The sequence below is a fragment of the Pipra filicauda genome, unplaced genomic scaffold (assembly GCF_003945595.2).
Source record: "Pipra filicauda isolate LSUMZ 115617 unplaced genomic scaffold, ASM394559v2 scaffold40_size4127951_pilon, whole genome shotgun sequence".
Taxonomy (NCBI): Eukaryota; Metazoa; Chordata; class Aves; order Passeriformes; family Pipridae; genus Pipra; species Pipra filicauda.
In genome coordinates this window covers 3244872-3263049 of record NW_024104543.1, presented here as the reverse complement: position 1 = coordinate 3263049, position 18178 = coordinate 3244872, and the positions used below count along the sequence as shown (strand labels likewise).

General features: G+C 36.9%; 1 protein-coding gene across 4 annotated transcripts in view; it reads left to right on the top strand.

Moving 5' to 3' along the window:
* Positions 1-18178, top strand: part of DOCK4 (dedicator of cytokinesis 4) — a 247662-nt gene that overhangs the window by 92748 nt on the left and 136736 nt on the right. For all 4 annotated transcript variants that reach the window (XM_027721207.2, XM_027721205.2, XM_027721206.2 and 1 more), the window contains exons 2-8: positions 2144-2227; positions 3232-3272; positions 6697-6752; positions 7647-7743; positions 9395-9543; positions 10915-10999; positions 12664-12815. In XM_027721207.2, coding sequence (XP_027577008.2) covers positions 2144-2227; positions 3232-3272; positions 6697-6752; positions 7647-7743; positions 9395-9543; positions 10915-10999; positions 12664-12815 — 664 coding nt within the window. The remainder of the gene's footprint in view (positions 1-2143; positions 2228-3231; positions 3273-6696; positions 6753-7646; positions 7744-9394; positions 9544-10914; positions 11000-12663; positions 12816-18178) is intronic.

Here is an 18178-nt window from a genome sequence, read left to right as displayed (position 1 = left end):
ACCCCATGGAAAAGTGACCAATGTTGCATCAGTTTGTGGAGACCTATTGCCCGTGGGGAGGACTCTCGTTGCGGAAGTTTGTGAAGGACTGTCTCCCATGGGAGGGACCCCACTCTGGAGGAGGGGAAGGACTCCTCTCCCTGAGCAGTGGCAAAAACAAGCTATGATGAACTGGCCGTAATCCCCCTTTCCCCATCTCCCTGTGCAACTGTGGGGAAGGAGGTAGAATTTGGGAAGGAGGGAGAGGTGGGGGGAAGGTGTTTTTAAGATTTATTTCTCATTATCCTACTCTGATTCTGTTCATAATAAATTCAATTAATATCCCCACTTCAAGTCTGTTTTGCCTATGATGGTAATCGGTGAGTGATGTCTCTGGGTCCTTATGTTAGTCCATGAACCCTTTGTTGTATTTTCTCTCCCCTGTCCAGCTGCAGAGGGGAGTGAGAGAGCAGCTGTGGTGGGTGTCTGGAGTCCAAGTAGTGTGTGCTTGTAGTCTCAGCTGCTGGGGGTGCTGAGCCCGATGGATTGCTTGAGTACAGGAGTTCTGGGCTGCAGGCCACGACGCTGAGTGGGCATTCAAGCTAAGGGCAACATCAATCTGGTAACCCACAGGACACCGTGTTGGCTAAGGAGGGGTAAACTGACCCAAGTTGGAGATGGAGTAGATCAAAGCTCCCATGGCAGTCAGTAGCAGGATCATGCCTGTGAACAGGCCCTGCAGTGTAGCCCGGGCCACACAGAGACGTGAGCTCCTTAGGTTGTGTTGGGTCTGACTGAGCTGAAGTTCATTTCCCCATAGCAGCCCTTACAGTGCTGTGCTTTGCATTGGTAGCTAGAAAGGTGTTGATAACGCACCAGTGTTTTGGCTACTGCTGAGCACTGATGGCACAGCATCAACACTGTTTCGCAATATTCCTCCCCCCCTCATTGAGGGCAAGATCCTGGGAGGAGACACAAGTAAGCCAGCTGACACAAACTAACCAGAGTGATATTCCCTACCACATGATGTCAGATCAGATATAGAAGCTAAGTAAAGGGGGAGAAAGGGGGGCATTAATTGTTTGCAATGTTTGTCTTCTGAGAAACTGCTGAAGCCCTATATCTCAGGAAGTGACCAAACATCACTTGCTAATGGGAAGTAGAGAATAAACTTTATAATTTTCGTCTTCACTTGTGCATGCGCAAACTTTTGCTTTTGTTTTAGTAAACTGCCTTATCTCAACCTATGAGTCATTTTCCATTTTATTCTCTCTCCCTAATCCAGCTGGGAAGGGGAGTGATAGAACAGCTTGGTGGGCACCTGCTGTGTAGCCAAGGTCAACCCACTGTACATGTTAATGGATTTTTAGCATTTGTAGGAGTGAGCATTTTGAGTGGCTTTTGAGTATTCTATTTTGATGCTGAGTGAAAAAAATAGCTGGCTATTGTTTTAGCACTAACAATATAAGACTTGATATTTGGGAACATCACCGCTCTGATGGATGTTTTGTTTCTGAAGCATGTTTCATCTCCAGCAAAGGAAGCCCATTTCTGTAGCTCTTGTCCCAGCCTGAGCTCGTGACCTTCCTTCACTGGCTTTGGCGAGGCTGGAGGGGAAACTGTGTGTGCACTTAATGTTTTGGAGTGAATGACACGCTTTACTGGTCTCCACTCCCTAACTATTTCCTCACATTTGGTATTGTATGGAGTGCTGGGTCTATAGCATCTGTTAAGCGAATATGAAATAAGATTTTTCCTGTCATGGCGTGTGAGTGATATAGATGGCAACAAAAATATTGGCACATATTGGCACTTTCAGCTTGCAAAATTCTGAGGTCTGACATGTGTTAGTGTAAGCATTTGAAATAAAACACTTTGTGTCCTTTGGGGTTCTTATGGTCTAGCTAATAGTGTTCTCCGGTATAAGCTTTCCATTCATATATGGTAGGTCTGTAAGTGTTTAGGTTTTTCCCAAGTCCTGAATTTTAAATTTTCTGCTCATAAAGGTGGCTTAACCTCTGTTTCTTTCCACAGCTTATTAAATTTTAGTAAGCTTGTTTGTTCTAACATGTAACTTTCCCTAGTAATATACTATTTTTGTTAACAATAGGAATAATAATTTATATTTTAATTTTGTGAATAATTGAAACATAATCTTTTTCAGTAATAGCTGGTTTTCGAGGGACAGTCCCACATGGCCTATCACTGGAGATTGGAGACACCGTTCAAATATTAGAGAAATGCGATGGTGAGTTCACAGGCTGGAATTCTAGGGATAATTAAGTTTGATATGGTGGTTTGAACCCCATTACTATTAATTTATTTTCTTAAATTAACACATTTTAAAAGTCAATAATGCAACACATTTTGGGCTCTTAATTTTTTTTCACAATTCCAGTTAGCTCTAATCTCTATAATAATTAATTTGCAGTTCATTCATTTTTATTTAATCTCTCTGTTTAATAAACTTATATAGAGGGTAAGAGTTATAACAGCAAGGAGTTCTCATTGTGATTCTTCTGCTTTCTTGGTATTTCTGAGAGAAGCCTGGCTGTCATTAAGACACTATCAAATTAAATCAAAGTCACAAATTTAAATCTTAAAGCAGTGGAAACATTCTCTTTTGCATCTGTTCTGAGGTAGAAAATGCAAATATAATTTTAGCAAATGTCTGTTTCTAGTGTAAGAGAAATAAAGTTGCATTTTTTTTCATACCTCCTTAACACATAAGGCTTGTCTGTCATTTTGATTTTTTTTATCATTTGGGATTATATAGGTTTTTCTTTTGTTTCATACCAGGATTATTTATGGTTAATCTTGTAAGAAATGTTCTTTTAGAAGGCATAGGATCTATTGTTTTGAATAAGGTGTATTATAAATTTTGTATAGTAATGTGGTTGATAAATTTAGAACATGAAGTCCAAAAATGATTTGTAAATGTTTACAGCTAGTAAGAAACCATTTTGGTTTTGACTGGTATGGTGTCCAGTGCAGAATATACCTGGGTTACATTGTTAGAAACATTTAGGCATACAGAGTAAAAGAGTAATTCCTGAAATGGTGTGAATGAAGTCATCTGAATATGAGCTGGTTTAAATGAAATACCTTTCACTGTAAGGAAAGTCTTTTAGATGAGTGCGGTCTGACAGCACTGTGGAATTGTCATATCTATTCAAAAGGGAAAGATGAAATCTGTTTTACATATGGAATTGATTTGCGTACTCTAAAAAACAAAATGTTCTTTCTTCTCAGGATGGTACAGAGGATTTGCCTTAAAAAACCCGAACGTTAAGGTAAAGGTCAATTGCAGCTTTGCATTCTTTGGCAAAAATGTATATTTACTTTTTAAGAGTTTATAGTCTGCATGTAAGTATATGATATTTACTCTTAAGAGAAAACTAGGACTTAGTGTTAAGTGTATTATTGATATTGCTTTAATTAGATTTGGATGTGGATTACCCTTCTGAAATGCTTCTGTGTATTAGAATGATACACTTTACAAATCCAGGGTTCTGATGAATTTTCTTTCATTTCTGAATTTTAGATTTTCAACTCAAAGGAAGTTAAGTTGAAGGGAAAAGACTACTGAAAATAGAAATTGTAAATACTGTTGGAGAAGTTGGTTAAATTGTGCCTGTTTTTCTTGATTCTATGAATTAATTTAGAGCAGCCAGTGGAGACAGCTAGTTTGTAGGAGCCATGTGTAGAGTATCAATTGAATAAAAGATATGTGTTGTCATGTAAAATGTATGGTTCATTTTATTTTCTTTTGATGTGTAGTTTTGGATTTCCATAGTAGCATAGCTGATAGTACTCTAAACGAGATTTCACTGATTTATTTTTCTGCATTCAGACATGGAAAGTTATGAAATTTGTATTTGTGTCCGTTTGTGTTGAATGTGTTTTAAGCTTTATCTGTCTTATTTGTCTTTGTATTTTCTTAATCTGTCCTGTTGCCTTACCTCTGGGACTGTAAAGATTTTGTTTTTCATGGGAAAGAAAGATCTTATATCATCTATTGATCCTTTAACTTGCACTGTAAGCTTTGTTCTTCTTTTTCTCTCTTCATTTCCAAGACTGTTCAGCAAAATAAGGCACATATACTTTAATTTCAGAAGTATCTCGGGGCTCATGTCAAGCCATTGGCCTTTTGTGCTAAGGCCCGCAGTCTGTGCTCACATAAATTTCCTTGCTTTTATATGGAAGGTCGATGTGAAAAATAAATTTAGCCAGAGAGCCTAATCTGATGTTTACTACTTTGACCTCATTGATATATATTACAATTTGATTTATAAAGCATGAGCAGTTGTGGTTTGTTATTGCATCTTCTGTGTCTTTTGTTGCAATTCTTACCACATGCTTGCTGTCAGTCTTGCTTTGTGGTCTGTCAAATGTGCGATAGAAGTTATGAATAGGTTCTCTAAACATGACTTGATGTGTGAAGAGATGAGATGTATATTTTCTGCTTTCCTAATGTGAATGCAAACAGTTTTCTGAGTTGGATTTTGAAGGGAGTCTCTCCGAAAGTAAAATAATAAGAGCGCCTTGTAACTCCTTGTTATTGGTTCTTCTCTGTCAAGATTCCTGCCTTGTTATTCTGCCAGCTTTGACACTCAAAAAAGTTATCTGTGGCAGCTGGGCTGCAGTAAGTGTGCATATGCAGCCATCCTGTTTTCTGGCATATTGTTACACCTGCAAGGCTGTATGTCTTACTGTCCTTGGGAGATGCTCTCCTGAACTGCTTTGCATTATAGAGGAGTAAGAGCATTTACAAGGGTAGTTGCCTCTACATAGTAGATGTGTTTTTGTCCAAGATCTAATGCCTATGTTAAAAGAATGGGACTCCATCATCACAAAGGAAAGCTGAATGCAGCTGTGCTTATTATGAAGAGAACATATATGTATTTTCCCTCACTGCATGAGCCGTAGTATATTATGTTCCCAGCCAGAAGCTTGAAGCTGACTTGCTTTATTTTGCTTATTTCGATTTATGAAGGTTAGTGTGCTGTAAGAGCAGTATGATCATTGCAGCAATGCTGCCTGTTCAAGAGAACAGTGGACAGCCCTTAAACAACTAGAAAGGACTGCTCCTGCCTGGACACTGGGGCTCTTTGACAGGCGTCTACTACAACTTTCCTGTGCACTGCAGGGCACAGTAGCCACAAAATAAAACTTTATTTTGACTTCTTATATTACCTTATCTTTATTTTTATTGAACTTCATTAACTCTATTTGTTTTGCTTTATTTTGAAAATCTCTGTCAGAAACCCCCTTTTTTAAGGGATGGTTGGTAAGATGTTATCCCCAGCAGCTGTCTGTTTCTTGTCAAGATGGGAATAATGAATAAAACCTTTTATTCATGGGATAATGAATACCCTTCACTAAGGGAGCTCTCAAACAGTCTTCTACATATTCTACATGTGTTTATCTTCTAATATTCTGAAGTGTTGAAGGACTCTCTGCCGGGTTAAGAGCTGTCTGGGTGCCTGGACCCAGAGAGTGGTGGTGAACAGTGCTGCATCCAGGTGGCAGCTGGTCACTAGTGGTGTCCCGCAGGGATCAGTGTTGGGCCCAGTCGTGTTTAATATCTTTACTGATGATCTGGATGAGGGGATTGAGTGTACCATTAACAAATTTGCAGATGACACCAAGCCAAGGGGGAGTGTTGATCTGCTGGAAGGCAGAAGGGCTCTGCAGAGGGACCTGGACAAGCTGGAGAGAGAGTCTGATTCCAACGGGATGAGGTTCAACAAGGCCAAGTGCCGGGTCCTGCACTTTAACCACAACATCCCCCTGCAGCGCTACAGGTTGGGGACAGAGTGGCTGGAGAGCAGCCAGGCAGAAAGGGACCTGGGAGTTTGGATTGACAGGAAGCTGAACGTGAGCCAGCAGTGTGCCCAGGTGGCCAAGAAGGCCAATGGCATCCTGGCCTGGATCAGGAACAGTGTGGCCAGCAGGACCAGGGAAGTGATTCTTCCCCTGTCCTCAGCACTGGTGAGGCCACACCTGGAGTACTGTGTCCAGTTCTGGGCCCCTCAGTTCAGGAAGGATATTGAGGTGCTGCAGTAGGTCCAGAGAAGAGCAACGAGGCTGGTGAAGGGACTCGAGCACAAGTCTTATGAGGAGAGGCTGAGAGAGGTTGTTCAGCCTGGAGAAGAGGATGCTCAGGGGAGACCTCATCACTCTCTACAACTCCCTGAAAGGAGGTTGTAGCCAGGTGGGGGTTGGTCTCTTCTCCCAGGCAACCAGCAGTAGGACAAGAGGGCATGATCTTGAGCTCTGCCAGGGGAGGATTAGTTTGGATATTAGGAAGAAATTTTTTAGAGAGAGAGTAATTAGGCATTGAAATGGGCTGCCCAGGGAAGTGGTGGATTCACCATCCCTGGAGGTTTTTAAGATGAGACTGGATGTGGCACTTAGTGCCATGGTCTAGTAACCATGGCAGTGTTGGATCAAGGGTTGGATTTGATGATCTCGGAGGTCCTTTCCAACCCAGCTGATTCTATGATTCTGTGATTTAAACTCTACTGAATATGACATTTTAGTTTCTGTTAGAGCTATACTGAGTATTTATTGCATTCTTTCCTTGTGTGTGTTTTTTGTTACTTATTTGGAGGACTTTTTAATTCAGCATGCATTTGCATATTGAATGGTACAAAATGGTATGCCGAACTCATGTAATGGGACTTCTTTTACCTAAACGGTTTTATTTTTCAGGGCATATTTCCATCTAACTACATTCATTTGAAGAATGCGTGTGTTAAGAACAAAGGGTAGGTGATATGTTCTGATTTCACATATTTAAATGTGATCAGTTACTTGTATCAAAGATCTTTTGATTACAAAGAAATGATATCTTAACTTCAGCTTACTGCCACAGGACTTGAAATGGTTGTCCTTAGATAACCTGATACTCCTTCGTGGTCAGAAAATTGGAGTGATGTATTCTGAAAAGACAAAAATAATGTATCAGTTTAATGGCAAAAGATTTCACTAAAACTGTAAATGAATAGAGATGTTTTTTCCTATACTTCTTTTCTTCGGATGATAAAAAGCCAATATTTATTTTTGACAAAAACTGATGTCATTTTTAGAAGAGTTGATAAAAAACAGAATAATTGGTTAAGATGAGTTTTAAAATTTTGTTTTGGAAATCAAATGCTCTGACTGAAAGAAATTTTTTTTTTTAAATGTAATACTTACTTTGATGGTATCAATTTTAAAAAACTTTTGTCAGTGATCTTAGCTCAACAGTTTTTTCCAAAGTGTTACTTAATTTGTGAGTGTTCACATTGTATACTTTATTTGGACTTATTAATAGGGAACTGGTACAAAACAGTTTAAAACCTGTTTACGTAAAGACATTTCTTATAATAAATGGATGCCTGAATATTAATTGTATGTGACCTTTATTTTGGGAGCATGAGTGAATGAGTAGAAGGTTCTAACTTCTCTAGGACCAAGCCTTGCATGGGGATTAAACTATTTTCACCCCAAGTTTTTTCATGGGGATGAAATTAATATACAAATTGAAAGTGTCATGGTCTGAAGGAGCACCCATGTACGTTGATAGACATCACTGTTGGCAGGACAAAGTCTACATATCAGTAACTTCAATGGCATTAATAATGCTTGTGTAATATCATGTGTTTTTCTGCATGTTACAGACAATTTGAAATGGTTATTCCAACAGAAGATTCTGTTATTACAGAAATGACATCAACTTTAAGAGACTGGGGAACAATGTGGAAACAACTCTATGTGGCAAGTACCCTGAATAATATCGCTTTGATTTAATGCCATCTCAAAAGACATGCTGTTGTTTAAATGCTCTAGCTTAGTTAAAGTGTATATTTCAGAAAAAAAGTCAGTTTGTTTTTTAACCTGAAAATTTTATTTTGAGCTTCATACTGTTCTTAAACATTAGCATGTCTCCTGTATTCACATGCATAATTTACTTCAGTAGAGCTTATTGTTAGATGCCAAGACCAAAGATGCACCTGAATTACTATTTATTCAATTTTTCTTAACTGTAGAAATGAAATGTCTGTATGCTAGTGTCTGATGGAAAATTGTGAAAATGTACTGTGTGTCTAGTTATCTGTAATGTTCCTACAAAGTCCTTTCTGTCTGTTTCTTCTAATTCAAGGGCTCTTTGTAGGACCTTTTTTCTTTGGTTTTCTGTTACTTATAATGTTCATATTTCCCTCCTGTTCTTACTGCATGTGGCAGTTGTTTCTTTTTTTGGCAGCATTTTTCTTCACTGCCGTTATTGCACATTCAAAATACCCTGGCTTGCTTTCTTTCCAGAGAGAAAGCCAAGACAAACAATAAATTAATGCCCATTTTAGTGAGCTTATGAAGTGAATGAATGTGAAATAAAGAGTAGATTTATCAAATGGCAATTTGTCAGAGCCCTTGGAATATAAAAGTTATTGATGGAGAGTAATGGTCCTTCTAAGTGAATTTGAGCTTTTCATAGCAATAATGCAGGAGAAGGAGCTGAACTTTGTTTTTAATGCCTTTTATACTTAGGAACAAGGAAAAGGGAAATGGGCTTAGGGTTTATTGCAAGAATTAGCAGAACAAATCTGAAAAGGAGTGTTTTTTCAACTTTGTGTGATGCATCACATAAATGGAGGTTGTAATAATTTCCTCAAGCTGAAGGTTCTCAGAAAAAGTATATCGGGTAAAATTAAAATTGGTGAAAGAAGAGTTACGGATTCTTCCAAAACAGAAGTTCTTTTATGGGAAATTGTTTATGCCCTTTGCTGGTATATAATTAGAGTAGGAGGATGTGGTTTTAAAGCAATCATATTCACGTCATTTCTCCTACTTGACAGTTGGATGAAGAAGGACTGCCTGGACAAGATTCTACCTGCATGATACTATTTATTTAGTGTTAGATGGTAGTGTGTACAGTTATATCAGTGCAAGAAAAAGTTAAAAGAACTTTAACAGTCTATGGTTCAGAGCTGAATGCTCAGAGCTATTGCCTTTTCTACCCTTTAGGTGCATGAGTTCAAATAGTCTTGAATTACAGATCATATATTCAGTTTGGATGACACAGTAGCACAGAATGAACATGCTCTGGGAATAAACAACTGAAACAACTTTTTTGTTGAATTTTTGTCATATCTGTCATGTACATTAGACTCTGTTAACATGAGGCATAAGGAGTTGGAGTGAAATACTGGAATGAGTGAGGTGCAGAGACAGGGTGTGCGGTAAGCTCTGAAATGATTTTATATGCACACACACAAACGTGCAGGTAAAATGGTGGCAGTACTGTAGGGGAAAAAAAGACTAAGTAGGGGGAAGAAAGGGTTTTCTTCATTTTCTCACCATATCCGTATTTATTAGGATTGTCACCTTAGACAGGTGATATAGAGGCAATTATATTTTTGTCTCACAGAGGAATGAGGGGGATCTCTTTCACCGGCTGTGGCATATAATGAATGAAATCCTAGACCTGCGAAGGCAGGTCCTTGTTGGCCACCTCACCCATGATCGAATGAAGGATGTCAAGCGACACATCACTGCTCGACTGGACTGGGGCAATGAGTGAGTAAATATAACAATAAATTAAAATAATGTAATAAGATTTTAAGGCCATCGCTTGAGGCTGATTTATAGAATGCTGAAATAAGGAACAATTCTAACACGTGTTACCTTTCTTTTAATGGACTTTGATTATTCTTCTGTCCACTATGTTTTAACAGTGAAAAATAATTAATTGTTTTAGTTTGCTCTTTTTTATATCAGTGTAGTTTACATAGCAGTGATACTGTCTGTAAGAGAATTGCTTTGGAATATCTGCAGCAGCCTTTTAAATCATTTTAAAACACACTTGGCTGTTGGCATGTATGATGCATTTAGCAAAGTGCTGTGCCTTAACTGAAACTGTATTGGCTGACATGGCTTCTTTTTTAACTTGTGTCAAACAGTTTCATTCCTGCTTGGGTATCTCTGACATATGTCATGCTACTATGCTCTACATCTTTCTTTTATCTGAATAACTAATACAAGCTAACACAAATGGTATTATCTTACTCCTTTCTCCTTTTTTTTTTTTTTTTTTTTTAAGCAAGGAAACACCTTTTGGCATTTAGGTGCTGTTTCCAAAGTCTTTTCTTTAGCCTGTATTTATACAGTTAAACCATGGAGAAATGTAATAATATTCAATGGTAGAATATTGTTAGATTAGTAGAATTTCAGGGGATGCTATGCCTATATGACACCTAATACTTAACATAGTGAAAAGGTTGTGACTAAATATGAATGATTACCTGTCTGCTCAGAATTTTGTGCTAACTAACTGGAATTGTGAAGGTTTTTGAAGTGGTCAGTTCCTGCTCTCTAAAACATATTTTTGAAAAACTTTCTAATATTTCAAATTTTTCTAAATTCAGCATGACTGCCTCTGATGTGTTCTTAATATTTATTGCTTGCTGCTGTGCTGAAAATAAATTTTATTCCTGTTGATTCAAGCTCGTTTCCTTATTTCGTTCAGAGGATAGAGGCAAGCATCTTTGGTACCATCCAGTCCAAATTAAGAATAAGCTGGTGTTTTGGCATTTGATGGATTTTGTTTTTGTCTTCTTTTCCTTGGTTGTCATTCAAATTGATGGTACTAGTGCATTCATATTGTACAGTGTTCACTATAGTACAAAGGAAATATCCATTGTACATCGTCCACAATGTAAAACAGATTTAAAATTGTAGAAAAGCATATTCTATTAATGTTGCAAAGTGGAGAAAGGGGAGGAGTGAATGGTAAATACAACCAAAATACATGAAACCAAAACCAAAGTCAACTGTAGAGTACCAATTAACATGGACATTGTTTATTGAAATAAAAAATAATCAGAAGCAGAGTTAATTTGTTTCTCTTGAATGTAGAAATTACTTACTGCTTTTCCATTTCTCATACAGACAGCTGGGACTTGACTTAGTTCCAAGAAAAGAATATGCTATGGTGGATCCTGAAGAGATCAGCATTACTGAGCTCTACAGGCTGGTATGTGAATGTAATACTCAGTACTTTTGCTATTAAATTACATACTCTTGGTTTGATGGCAGCTCTCTACTTAACCAGAAGTACCTTTTCTGATCCAAAAAACTCGTGCTTCATAACGTAATGAGTTTTACTGTGAGGAAAGAAATTTTTTGAATGCCTATGTCATCTCTACATCTATATGAGATGCTTTGATTCAGTATCAAATTTGTGTGGGCACATGTGCTTATTTTACATGTTATTTGTTAAAAGTTTTGTTTCCTGATATATCATTAAAATTGAGACTCTTAACGTGAATTTAATCATCAATAAAAGCTTATGAGATTCTTTTTCATTAGAGCTTTACCTGGCCCATGAGTCCGTTTAGACAAGATTTGTGGAAATATAATAATATTCTCGTGGTACGAGTATTGTCACAATTAATCACACTGGGCTCTTGGTCTTTTCTAATATATTAATGTAAATAGCAGTTAAATTACATAAGAAAGCTCTCCTTCGGGTATGAAAGCCCATCTTGATTTACTAAAACCAGCACTGATATTTCTTATTCTGATTAAATCTCCAGTGAGATCTAAGAAAACTTGCCAATTCATTTATGTAGGCTTTGGCTCATATTTAAGTACTGCAGCTGTTACAGATACACATTTCAGAGCCTTATGTGCTTAAGACTTAAGCTTTCATTTAAACTAAATTGTATTTGTGATGACTTTTGTATTTAAGTAGAAAAAAACCCCTGAAGTATCATTGTCACATTTTTTTTTTTGCGGAGCTGAAATGATAATATTTTTTTTTAAACTTTTAACTACTTGTGTTGATAAGTTGTAATGTCAAGCCTAATAATAAAATCTTCATGCTAGAGTCAGTATACCTTTGAGTAGTTTCAAAGTCATATGCAATATTATGGAATCTTGTTGAAGCACTAGATGAAATACAGTGCGGAGCCATTAAACATAAGAAGAAACCTACAGAGGAAAAATAACCCGGAACACCAATAATGGAACTCATGGAGTGTACTTTGAAAAATAAAAAAGGGGAAAAAAGATAACCTTGGTATTAATGCTAAGTAGCTTAGAAACAATGCAGTTTAAAATTATTTTTGGTATGATGTAAGAGAGAAATAGTACAACTCAATATTTTCCTGCTCTTAATGGGTGATTAAAATGCTGAAGGTATGAACTATGAAGTCAAATCAAAATAATTTATTAGCTTCTATTTAGCAGTTTGCCAAATGTTGTAAAATATGGATGTGATTACTTTTTTCCATTTTAAAATACTGGTATTTAGTCTTCTGCAAAAGCATTTTTTATGTGTTTGAAAACTAGAATATCAGATCATTGACTGTTTAAACCAGCTATGAAATACTGTATTGTTACAGCACAAAGCTTTAAAGTGTCTGAGAATTTTCAGAGTAGAAAAAAGGTAAACTTCTAGAGGTTACTGTTTTTCTCCTAGAGATAAACTATGATGCAGCGCAACACTGAGAAAGTAACTTCCTTGTGTTCTTCTTCTCAGATAAAAAAAAAAAAAAAGAAAAACCCTATTACAAATAAATACTGAATAAAAAAATAATAATTTGGATTAAGAAAGTAGCTCTATATTACATTTCTTACCTCTTTTTGTTTTGAGATTTTAATTCAAACTGACCTCTGTGTTTGTGGTATTTTTAGATGGAACATCGTCATCGGAAAAAAGACACACCGGTACCTGCTAGCAGCCATCACCTTTTTGTTCAGATGAAGAGTTTAATGTGCTCCAATCTGGGAGAGGAACTGGAAGTAATCTTCTCGCTCTTTGACAGTAAAGAAAATCGACCTATCAGGTATCATATGGTTTTTACTCAAATACTGATTTTACATAAGTTTTACAATATATACTGTATGTTTTGACCCAGGTACCAAATTGCACATTAAGAAATAATAAGAAGATATTCTTGATTAAAGAGAATTTTTTGCTTCTTTCTGAAATTCAGTTGTTATGTGTAATAATTTTAGGTTTAAAGAAATGTATATTTTGCTTGTTTATCTATTTCAGTTTTCAGTTGGTTTTGTTTATGTAGGAATATATATATACATGTGTGCATACAGAATGAATGTTAGTGCTGGGACCTAAAGGTCATTTTTTGGTATCTATTTTCCTCTCTTCTAGTCAGTGTACATTCAGAACTTTGAACTGTTACTTGCTCTGTCATATTTGTGAGATGAAGTCTCACCCAATATCACATCCACTTCGGGTTTGTTTGGCCAATTTTTTCAGCTGGGAGCTGAACCATTCTTTTTCTGTTAGTCCTAGAGTTGAAATTCTGTGAGAGTCTTGATAACCTTTGATTTTTTAAATATTTAGTATTTATTTCTACTTTCAACAGAATATTGGCCAAGAGAGAAAACAGAAAACATGGGAGTGATCAGTAGTGAAACTGCTATGCACTTAATAAATAAGAGCACAGGAGGAGAGCACAGTTAATGCAAGAACCTAATAAGTTCTGTTTGAGGAATATGCCAGGAAGTCTGAACCATTAGGTGGTTGTGCAGGGGTGATGGGTGTGGTAGGTTGACCCTGATCTCCAGCCAACCACAGCTGTTACGTCACTCCCCTCCTCAGCTGGACAGGGGAGAGAAAATAGAACAAAAGGCTCATGGGTGAAGATAAGAACAGAAAGAGATCACTCATTAATTACTATCACAGGCAAAACAGACTTTACTAGGGGAAAATTAATATTACCAATCATATCAGTGGGGATAATGAGAAATAAACCCCAAACTTAAAAGATCTTTCTCCCCACCCCTCCCTTCTTTCTGTGCTCAACTTTGTTCCTGATTATCTCTCCATCACCCACCCCCACAGCAGTGCAGGGGAACAGGGAACGGGGGCTGCAGTCAGTTCATCACATGTTGTCTCTGCTGCTCCTTCCTGCTCAGGGGGAGGACTCCTCACATTCCTCCCCTGCTCCAGGGTGGGGTCCCTCCCACAGGAGACAGTTCTCTGTGAAATTCTCCCATGTGAGTCCTTCCCACAGGCTGTTGTCTTACATATGGCAATAGGAATCTGGGGACCCATGTGGACGTTGGGCTGAATTTGACAAAATTCTGTCTGTGCTTTGCAGCGCAGGCAAGATAACTAACCAGTGCTTTGAAGGAAGGGTATACTGAGTACATTAATTTTTACTGTTAGTGAGATCATATATACGCAGCTATTGTTACAGTGTTAGCTGCTAAATACTGATATTTCATTCTGGCCTGTAATTTAGACAGTAGTCACCAAAATGCAGTTTACTGTCGTTTCTGAAGATTAAATGTGCATCAAGACACATCATTTGTGTTCACTCCAGTGAATGCCACAGCAGGTGATAGATTTAGGAGAGAGCTGCAGACTTTGACAGAAAACAATTTGGGGTGATATGGATTGCTGAGAACAAGGTTAAGGCAGTAGTGGTGGTATGAAAGCAAATGGATTGGATTTCATGTTACATGAAAGCACAAATTCTAGAGCTGTTTCTCACATGCTTGCTGTGATCTGACCTTTAGTTATTGATTCCTGACTCCAGTGCCTGTTTGCAGCTGCTTACTGTGTGAACTTCCTCATCCCATTACTGGCAAACCTTGAAGAAGCGTGTTGTTACAAATCCTAACTGCCTTCTAGGGGATGGGTGGAATGGCAGGATAAGCTTTGTGATGGTAGTTTGCAAATGTGCAAATCAAACAAAGATAGAACCCCACAACAAAAACCCTTCCAAGAAACAGAAACCTCTCAACATGTTGAAAAAGCTGAAACCAAGAGTAACAAATTAACTAATTTGTTACAGTAACAAATTAAATGCAAGATATGCCTGTATCACAGAATGAACTGTGGAATTCAGAGGTGTCCAGGCTGGAGATTTATATGGTCTAGACCTGGAATTGACTTAACAAGTTTATCATGGTGTTAAACCAAAGCTAGTTGGTCTTGGTGCACAACAGTATGGTACAATGTATAATTTTTATTAGTACATATGGGTACAATCGAAATAGCAGCTTTAAAAGATTGTTGGAGGACCAGAAGCAACATTACCTGATTTTTTTTAAATGATTGGATATCTTTTTCTACAGCCTTTTGTTTTGTTGGGTTTTGGTTTTGTGTTTTGGTTTTTTAATGTTTGTTTGTTTGGGTTTTTTGTTTGTTGTGGTTTTGTTTTATCAGTTTCATGCATTCCACTGTTTGAACAGAAATATTTGTTCAAGTATCGCAGCTTAACTGAGTTGCAATTGTAGATGCTGAGTTGGGGCAAGTATCTACAAAAAGAGGTAGTAGTTGCATCTCCAGACTAGTGCTAGAAAAAGCATTCTCTGGGTAGGATCCTCTGATCCAAAACGATTCAGAAGGAAACATAGTATGTTTGAGCTCACAGTTCACCTGGCTTCTTCAGGGTACTGGCCTGCAAGAAGCACAGTGTATAAAGGATATTTTGTGGCATTTTTCTTAGTGACATTTTTTTTCAATGTATTTGCATAAATCTATCTGTATATTGTTACAGAGTTTATACAGAATATGTTCATTAAATTTTGAGTATTTATACGTTAGTGATGAGAGGATGTAATTTTTACTAGCATGCAGAAAATAATTTCATTCTGGGATAGTGACTTGGCAGATTTGCAGTTTCTGATTTTTCTTATCAACTATAGGGTCAAATACTTTGAAAGGGTTTGATGTTGCTCTTCCTTTGTTTTGAAAATATCTGTTATTATTAATGTGGATAGCATGTTACCATGGGGAAAAGTCTGTGCTTTGGAAAAACAAGGAGAAAAAAAGGTATTTCATAACATAGGGAATATATGGTCTGATAGCTGAAATTTGTGTTAAAGTGCAAGAATAGGATTGTCCTTAGGCCATTGTAAAACTATAGTTTTCTCAAGAACTAATTGGACTAAGAGAACAGTCACTGAGTAATGAAAACTAGTGAAACTTTTTGTTGTTGTTGTACAGTACAGATTCTCTCCGAAAAAAATGTGCCATAGCAGTTGAGACAAACCAAGTTATGAGCAGAAAACACAGTGTGTTAACAGTTCTTGCATTTGACTTAGTGGGACTAGAATTGAGTGTCTAATAAGAAAATATAACATCATTACATGCCAAGAACAGATTAAAGGAATATAGGTGTATAGAATAGAAAAAAAATTAGATACCAAATTGGAAACTATGACCATGAATGTCAGCCCAAAACTTGTCTCTAATACTTGTGACCCATATGTTTTACCACAAGAACGAAGTTCAGTAAGTATTCTTGGCAGGACTGGATTCTAACATGATGCAATGTTGGCCACGGTTTGTCTTTGTAAAGACAACCGGAGGAGGAAAAGGAGAATAGCAGTAATTTTTGTTCTTTTTACACTTTATACAATGAAGATTGCTGTCGCTTAGGAGACAGTCCCAGATTCTTTGGAAGATAGAAAATGTAAGTTTAAATATTCAAAGGCAGAGTGAGAAATTGGTCATGGATCTTTGTTTTCTTAAAGAAAACCCCAACCTACTAATATAAATCTGTTCTTCAACTGTACTGCACTCTTGTTCCTCTTTATTTAAAAAATAAATAAAAAAAATTCAAAGTGCTTTGTATTGAAATTTAGCATTTCCTCCTCTTCATCATCTTTTGTTTCTCTGTGTAGTTATTAGACAAGAATTAGTCCTGAAAGAAAATACAAGTATGTCTTCAGGTGGGTGGCAGGAGGAGGAGTGGACACGTCATCAGCTCTGGAATCTGTGTAGATGGAGGTTTCTTTCTGCGGTGACGAGTAAAATACCAGGATTAAGACATAGTGTTTCCTTTTTGTCTAATTTCAGAAGGTTTCATGGTGAATCAATGGACTTTAGGATTGGAATCCAGCTCCAAAGACATCTAAACTTAAGGTCTTTGTGTGAATTGCATCTCTAGGCTTCTGTTACTGTCTACAGACACCTAGTTATAGTCAGCAAAACCTAGAAAGCAGTTCAGCTGATGATATGTCTGCATCTTCTTTAGGGCATTTTGGATGGCTCCTTAGAATCCATAGATTGTATTGATTAAAGAGCTGCTCAGCATACCCTGAAGCAATTTTGATCTGAATCCATCCTATTTCTTTTTTGTTTTCTGTTTCACTACTTTAGATCTTAAAAAAGTTTAAGGCTTCAAGTTCAGAAAGAGTTGGTACCGAAGTCATAAAGGTTATAAATTCTCAGTGTTAGTTATCTGACTTTTTGACAGTAGCCCTTAAGAGTAAAATCCATAAGAAAAAGCACTCTGAATTTGCTCTTAAAATATTTGTAAGGGTAGATAGATCAAAAGTAATAAATATATGTACAAATTTACTGTTGTTGCTTCAGTATATACTGATTTTTTTTGTTAAAATAGAATACATGGTGGGTTATCTCTTTTGTTATTGTGTTGTAGTAGGCAACGTATATGTTTAAGGAGAATTCTTCTAATTTAACATATAAATTGGTGTTCTCACTGTGTGACCTACCAGTGCATTTCTAGGATAGCACTTTTTAAAATAAGTAAGAGATGGAAATTAAAGCCATAAAAGCATTAAACAATTATTCTGGTTTTGATAATGTGTCTTAGTATTCTTTTAGTGTTTTGAATAGATCATCACTATATTCGAAATTAAATAATTTTTCATCTTTATCACACGTATAAATGCTCTTAATTTTTCCAACATGTACTGAGAATTAGATAATAATATGTTTTCTGGTGAGATGCGAAAAACTGATGTTGAAATGCATTTCGCAGTGACTTTCACAGAGAAGAAATCTGATGTCAGATAGTGACAAAACCAGTGATGCTTAGGGTTCTTTTCGACCTTCAGACTTCCTAGCTAAAGATTTCTCTGGATTGGTAGCAGCTTGCACCTGACTTAGTGCGACCAGCACCCACTTTGGCAATAGGGATGTTTTTCTATCAACTTTACTAAGCTAGAGGTAAATACTCTTTTAGGATCACTTTCCATTCTGGGGGGATAGTATGGGACTGTACTTTTCTCCAGACTTCTTTTTGTTGCTGGAAATTGCTGTTAAAAATAACTATTTCTAAATGTGCTGGTGTCCACAATGACATCAGTTCTGTTTTACTAAGTTAGAGGTAATAATAAAATACAGGTTTATTTCTGACTTTATTATTGTTGTTAATAAACAGTAATAATAAATACTGTTTTTCAGACCATTTCTATATTGATA